Source organism: Tupaia chinensis, unplaced genomic scaffold (assembly GCF_000334495.1).
Source record: "Tupaia chinensis unplaced genomic scaffold, TupChi_1.0 Scaffold000262_1, whole genome shotgun sequence".
Lineage (NCBI taxonomy): Eukaryota > Metazoa > Chordata > Mammalia > Scandentia > Tupaiidae > Tupaia > Tupaia belangeri.
In genome coordinates this window covers 834,266-842,133 of record NW_006159742.1, presented here as the reverse complement: position 1 = coordinate 842,133, position 7,868 = coordinate 834,266, and the positions used below count along the sequence as shown (strand labels likewise).

Below are 7,868 nucleotides of genomic sequence, written 5' to 3'. Positions count from 1 at the left end.
GGATTTAAATAGAGTAGTTTTGAAAACTCTCAACTAGAACTCCACTGGGCAGTATACAAAGAAAATCATTCATGGACCAATTGCCTCTACTGGTTTGATCTATTAGGTTCAAGCCCTAAGAAGGTCTTTCCTTCATGTACCTATTCTCCCAAACAGCTCCTTATAACTCACCAGGAGGTTCAGTGTGCAAGCAATTCTTGTATAAATGCTCACTGTAAATAAATTTGACACACTCAACATAGAATAAGAAATAAAAAACAGTCTCCTGGTGACTTGCTTTCTCATTTTCTCTCTCTCTCTCTCTCTCCCTCTCTCTCTCTCTCCCTCCCTCCCTCCCTCTCTGGTCAAATTAAAAAGAAGGAAGGAAGGAAGGAAGGAAGGAAGGAAGGAATGAGGGAGGGAGGGAGGGAGGGAGGGAGGAAGGAAGGAAGGAAGGGAGGAAGGAAGAAAGAAATAAAGAAAAAGGGAAGGGAAGAAAAGGGAAGGGAAGGGAAGGGAAGGGAAGGGGAGGGAAGGGACAAAAAATAATTCTTTAAAAAAAGTGTCTTACTTCCTGGACAGAAAAATCCTTTTAGGATTAAAAAAGCAAGCACAGGACTAGCCGTTAGCATAATGACTATGTTGCTGGACTCCCATGTAGTCGACCGTGGTTCACGTCCTGGACCTGATGGCTTAAAACTCATGGCGGGAACATGTGCGTGCGTGCCCAAGATGCCGAGAGGAGAATGGAGGAGAAGGGATTGTGGCATGGCCATCCCCCCACCGGGGGTGATTTCTTGCTTTCTGTCTCTCTGTCTCTCTCTGTCTGTCTGGTGAGCACCACACACACACACACACACACACACACACCCACCAACAGAGGCTAAATGAGTTAGCTACTCCATTATTCAACTTTTTCTGGAGCTAATATCACATATTCTGCCTTCCCTCTTATTACTACGAATAAACTGTCAATGTTCCTAGCTAAGGTAAAACTTTCTTAGTGTGCACTAGATCAGTGCTACTCTACATGTGGTAAGCCTCCTTGACTGAGAAAGTTTTTACCACAAAACACAATGTCAGCTAAAATAAGAGGTATGCTTACACAGTTGACTTATTTTCTCTTGCAAGCTTACAATGGACGCGTGACAGTGCTAGAACTGGCACACATAGCAACTGTATTCAATCCCACCCAGGCTCAACTATCCAAGGACATTGCTCCTTCAAGTATCCCTATTTTCTTTAGTACCACCAATATTTATGACTTGACTGGAAATTCCAACTTGGTAAATCAATATGCCTATATAGCCTATATTTTAATAGAACCCTAGTCCTCATGTCTCCTTCCATATAGAGCTCTATTTCTCTGCTTCCTTCTTTAGCAAATCTCTACAAAAGAGTTGCCTTTAACAACTGTTTTCAGTTTCTTAACTGCTATCCACTCTTGAATTCACTCTAATCAAGTTTTTATTTCTACCACTCCACTGAAATAGCACTAGTCAAGGTCATCAATATCTACCACATTGTCAAATCCCAAGGCCAACTGCCAACTGTCAATCCATACCAATGCCAACCTCTAAGCAGCTCTCCATAACCCTTTCTTCTTGAAACTCTTTCTTCACGGGATATTATACTGCAATGGTTCTCATCTTACATCTGGGGCTAATCCTTTTTCAGTCTCTTTGCTGCATGCCTCTCTACTTCCTGACCTATATGAAGTCAAGAATCCTTTTCTCTTTTCAATCTACACTTTCTTCCTGTGTGCTCTCATTCAGTTGCATGGCTTCAAATCTTATGAATAATCTGATGACCCTAAACATACATCTCTAGCCCCAGCCTCTCCCTGAGCTTTATATGAACGTGTCTAGCTTCCTCTTCTGTACTCTACCTGAATATTTAATAATACATTGAGCTTTTGTTCAACATAGAATTCTTTACCTCTCTTACCATCAAAGCTACTCCTATCATAGTATTTTCCACTTAAGTATATGGTACTGCTATTCAGTCTTCTGGATCAGGTCCAAAATTTAAGGGGTCATGGTTTTTTTTTTTCTTTCTTTCTTTCTTTTTTTTTTTTTCTTTCCCACCTGTATCCAGTCATCTGTAGGTCTTGTAAACCTTATTCTCCAAATTGATGTTTTCACTACCAACATTGCTATCCACCTCTCTAAGCCATCATCATCTCCTGCCTGTATTCCTATGGTAAATTTCTAATTATGTTTTCCTGGTTTCTTTTTTTGTCTCTACCCACTGAAGTCTGGGCCCCATCTTCCTCTTCTAAGTCACCTGTCACCTTCCCTGGTTCCTTCTCTCCAACATTCCAGTCGTACTAAGAGCCTTTCAGTGCACCACATTCACTCTGACCACAGGGCCTTTGCATATGCAATTTCTATGAATAAGAGCATTCTTCCTTTGTTGTTTGCTCCCACTTAAGCTTTCAGCTCAAGTTTCATCCCTTCATGAAAGACTCCTCTTTTCCCAGTCCAAAACAAAATTCTTTTTAAACACCATTACATTGCTGTGCTTTTTAAATCTTTATAGTATTTATTTTATTCATTAGGTACTGGGACATACTTTCTTAATAGTTGAGTCAATGAATAAATGGATGAACTTCCTTAAGACTGTCTGATTCAATCAGTCCTTTATTTGCAATATTGCTCTTACTTGAAACCTAAATTAGTGGAAGTATGATATGCTTGAAGCCGATATGCATACAAGACAAACAAAATAAAGACCTGACATTTCAACAGAAGAGCTAGAGTGTTTTTACTTTTCTCAGTAAGCACAAGCCTGTGATAGGATTTATCTCCTTGAAAACATGTATAAAGCTGTGACTTTATTCTTGTACTTTATTTTGCAGTGTGTATGGGAAGGGGGTGGAGAGAAGTTCGCTCAAAGTGTCCTGTATTTTTGGTACCTAATTTTCATATTCCTTATGCTCCTTCTTTCCCAGATCGAGCAGTTGTCCTCATCAGAAACATCTAGCAGGCACTTACAGTGGGCACAAGATAGCTTTGCAGAAAACAAGAAAGAGAAGAAATTTTCTTGACATGGCAGAATTTAGACGAACTTGCTAGGTTACACATGTTGAACATTCAGGTGGAAACAAACAACAACAACAAAATCAACACAAATCACCAGGCGTCCAGTCACAGTTTTTGGCAGGACTTACACAAAACAGAAAGGCTGTGAGATTCAGAGTGACACCGTTTATAGATGAAAGTTAAAGTTGAAAACACAGGAAGAAATGAACAACATATAAAAGAACATTCATTTTGAGGATGAGCTATTCAGTTGAGTTTAAGAGTTGGGCATTGGTGATGCCTCAGCTAGCTAATCTCAATCAACATTTATTAAGCTCTCTTTGAGTGTCCCTGATACGTTTCTCTTAGAAAGTTATTACAGTGGAGGAAAAGATGGTCCACTCCAGAGATATAGCTCTAACTCTGTCAGCTTGCTTTAGACAGTTTAGTGAAGCAGAAACATTTGTTTTTCAGTAGATGTTCTTTATCCTATTTAAAATATTTTCAATATCTTTCAGAAACCAACTTTTCTACCAGTATTACATGAGTTAATGCTTTTCACAAATGAAGCACAGGTAGTTGAGGGCTTATTTGTGAACGATGTTGCATTCACAAAGCAAGACAAATCTCATATGCTTTCAGAATTTGAAAGGGAAGTGGCTAGGGACTGTATTAAATGAGGAGAGGAGAGGAGTGGGAAGGAGAAGAGCATACGGCAAGGAATCGATTCCAGCTTGGCAGGTGTCCTGTGAGACCCTGGAGTTCTGGCCATGAGTTGGGTTGGATTTGCAGCCGCCAGCCATTGCCAGTGAAGAATCAATGCCAGACGTCTCTCGACACTCACTTGGGTGGCAATGGAATGATTATTGCATTTAGCAAAGGCTGGTGGCACTTTTTAGAGGTTTGCTATGGGATAGCCTTCTGTTTGAATGCATTACACTGAGCTCATCTTTAACAAAATCATGTTCCTGTTTAGATAACACAGTAGCTGGAAATTCTGGATTGTATGTATTTACTCAAAGCTGAATCTATACCTTAGCCTGTTGCCCACTCATATGCCCATGAAGTCTTTTTAAAAAATGCTGTAGGAATTTCTAAGGGGAGCAGAGAAAGAGGGAGATGTATTTTCTATAAAAAAGCCACATTGTTGTCATGGTGTTCAGCAAGCTCAAACAGAGACTGTGTACCTAAGAAACAAAATGTCAAATTTAATTTTCAGTTAGAATTTCTGCCATTTAAAATTCCAACTCAAGCCAAAACGTCCCACTGCTCCCAGGGCAGGCAGAACGAGCAAATGCTGGTGTTGTATGATGGCAACGCTAGTAGCAGTGGCTTTGGGACCTTCCTATCTGGCCCCTCATGTCACCTTTTAGGCCCCTCCATGTCCCTAGAATCTTTGCTCTTTGATAATAAAGCTAGATCCATAAGCAAAAGTTCTCATTGAACTCTGTTAGCATCCAGACATCCAGCTGAGTAGATACTTGATTCTATTCACAGATATCAAACTAAATATGCTAAATTCCAAAGAGAGTTATTTCCGCAGTCTCAATTAGTCTTCAAATTTGAAAAGCTGCTTCGGTGCTTATGTAAAATATAATATGCCATGTTATACTATTTGTTACTTCACAAAATGTTTAACACATCATTTTAACACCTCCAAGTCTATAAATGTATACCGCAGGCAGAAACCATATTAAGCATATCTAATCAAGACGGAATCGTACACTCCTGGGGCTCTCGGCACTCTCATACCTGGGCATATGGGGAAGCCATATGGTGACCCATGGATGGATGCCTGCAGAACCTAACCTTCACCCTGAGCATGAGGGTGCTGGCATTTGGAGAAGAGGAAGTAGGAGTAGTCACATGTGGGCTTGGAAGTGAGAATGCTAAGGAAATAGGGCAAAGAACAAATTTGAAAATGAAGAGCAGGTCAGTTTCTTAAAGAATGTTATCTTCATTGTGCGTCCTAAGACAAAGGAGATAGGAACCTAAGAGGGAGGATCAATCCATGACATTGCACTCTCCAGGATCAGTCCTTGCCATTTTAACTGCCCCTAATCTCCTTTCCTGGCTCCTCTTCCTTCAAGTATTGCTCTCAGATCATTTTAGTAATGTTATTTTTATGTTAGCTTGATATGTTTAATATAAACTGATTTATCAACACATCCAGAGATTTAAATAACAGCTATAGGTCAGTAACTTTCAAATGTTTGTGTCTAATTGTAACCTTTCCTTGAACCACTGTTCTCAGTTCTCTACTAGCCATAACTGGGATGAATAAAAAGCTACAATCTTCATATGTCCAACTCAAGGGTCATGTCTTATTCCCATTGCTCCACACATAATAGATACTGAAGGTATCATGTTGACTTAAAAGAATTAAGAAAGATCAGAAATAATACAAATGTCTGGCACTAGGGAATTGATTAAGTAAACTAAGGTACTCCCATTCAATGAAATATTATTCAGCTATGAAAGATAAAAATAAAAACAAAAAGAATTAAAGGTGCTGTATCTGTTGGTATAGAAGAAAGACTTGCAGGAATTTTAAGAGTAAGAGCAATGTGAAGAATGGTGTATATATTATGCTACCTGCTAGACTTTGCAGAAGGAACACTGGATGGAAATGTAAGAAATGAAAGGGGTTACTACAGACTAGGTTAGGGGGTAGATAAGGTAGGTGGGGATAGGACTTCTAATGCATACTCCACTATATTGTTTGATTTTTGAATGATGCTGGTATATTCAGAACAAAAACTATTTTTTTTTTCCTTTTTAGATTTTGCCATATTGCCATAGGGTACATGCACTCACTGGAAAGAGACAGAGAGAGGGAAAGTAAAAAATAACCCCCCGAAGGGAACGGCCATGCAGCAATCCCTTCTCCGTTCTCCTCTCGGGATTTTGGCCACGCATGTACGATGTGCCTGACGTGATTTTCAAGCTGCTAGGCTGGAGCTCAAACCTCAGTCAGCCGAGCCATGTGGGAGTCCAGAACCTTAACCAACATGCCATGCCATCTGTTGGCCCAGTATTTTAAAACAAATATGGTAATTAAAAAAAAAAAAGAAGAAGAAGAAGAAGAAGAAGAACAGAAGTTAATTCAGAGACAAAGAAAAAGGATCCCAGGACTTGAAGGTCTCAAACCTGAGATCAAACTGAAAGGATCATTTTAAGCTCTCCTCATCCCCCACACATTGACTGCAATTATCGCCAACTTAAATGTCTTACTTGTTAGCAACCAAGCGCATAACAGTCCAGTCCTTGGGAAACATCTCTGGGCGTATCAATATTCGGAACACAGTAAATACCTGCAGCAGGAAATCCTTGGATAAAGAAGAAATAGAGCACTTTACTATACCTTATTGTAACTATACACACAAAAACACACACACACAACTTGCTTTATTTCCAAAGCAATGACAGAAGAAGAAACCATACTTTAACAGTTTACCCCAGGAGAATCATCACTCTTCCCAACCCAGGACCCAGACCCACTGGCTTTCTACCATCCCAAATGTTCCCTTTTCCTTTTCTTCTCAGGTAAAGGAAATGACTTTTCATTTCTCTTCACAAGTTATACAAATTTAGGCTCTGGAAATAGAATAGAAAACTTGTGAACACAAGATAGCAAGCAAATCCAAGGAGTTTTCAAAAGATTCATGGAAAATGCATCCTGTGAAAAAAAAAACCTCATGGATATAAAAGCTTACAAACCAGGCCAGCACATGGCATAGTGGTTAAGACACTGGACTCCCAGATGGCCAACTGTGGACTCCCAGATCCAGCAGTCTGAAACTCCTGTTGGGAGTGTATGCATGTATGCCCAAAATCTCAGAAGGAGAAAGAAGTAGAAGGGATTGCGTTGTGGCCACCCCCCTGGGGTGGGAGGATGATTTTTCACTTTCCCTCTTTCTGTCTTTCCAGCAAGCACATGCACCCTATAGAAAAAATATATAAAGAAAAAGTTTTTAAATAAAAATAAATTTGTATTTTAATTCCATACATTTTTTAAAGTACCCCCATATACTTCCTTTCTTCTATTATGGTGTCCTAAATATCAGGAATTTTTAACCAAAGAGAAAAATACATAGTCCTGGTTAAGTTCTGCTTTCCTTTAAGTAGGTATAAATGTTCAGAAAGTTGGGACCGGCTGATGGCGTAATGGTTATGTTGCTGGACTCCAATGTGGTTGACCACGGTTTGAGTCCCAGATCCAATGATTTAAAACTCACACTATGTGTGTGTGTGTGTGTGTGTGTGTGTATGCATGTGTGTCCAAAATCCCAGAAGGAGAATGAAAGAGAAGGGACTGTGGCATGGCTATTCACCCTGGGGGGAGATTTCTAGTTTTCTAGCTGTTTGTTTGTCTGTCTGTCTCTCTCTCTCTCTCTCTCTGTCTCTCCAGTGAGCACATATGCCCTATAGCAAAGATCTCTCAAAAAAAAATTTCAGAATGTTATATTCATTAAAAAGCATCTTATTAAAAAACCTGTTTCTTAAAAAGACGTTCTTAAAATGCAGTTAATTAAGAAGGAGTGAGCAGGTTTAGAGTATCTGAGTCAATTACTCTGAGTGTGCTATGCAGAATTAATTAAAACAAGGATGTGTGCAAAACCGAGCCCAGTGCAGAATCTCATAGTAGCTATGAGAGCCTCACAGAGATGCCATGCCTAAGTGATATTTACTGAAATGTTATATTTAAATGGGTCATGTGGAAATATTCCTACAAGGTGCTATTGTCTGACATGGAAATTTCTCATTTTTAAACATTACAAAAAACGGTTAGCACGTGACAAAATGGATCAAGGAGATTACACACTTCATGCAATGAATAAAATTGAGGTTTACCTACAAGAAAGA

At 39.5% G+C, this 7,868-nt stretch overlaps 1 protein-coding gene across 4 annotated transcripts in view; it reads right to left on the bottom strand.

Moving 5' to 3' along the window:
• DOCK4 (dedicator of cytokinesis 4) overlaps positions 1 to 7,868 on the bottom strand; it is a 164,464-nt gene that overhangs the window by 96,587 nt on the left and 60,009 nt on the right. For all 4 annotated transcript variants that reach the window (XM_014588159.2, XM_014588162.2, XM_014588161.2 and 1 more), the window contains exon 11: positions 6,237 to 6,331. In XM_014588159.2, the coding sequence (XP_014443645.1) occupies positions 6,237 to 6,331 (95 nt within the window). The remainder of the gene's footprint in view (positions 1 to 6,236; positions 6,332 to 7,868) is intronic.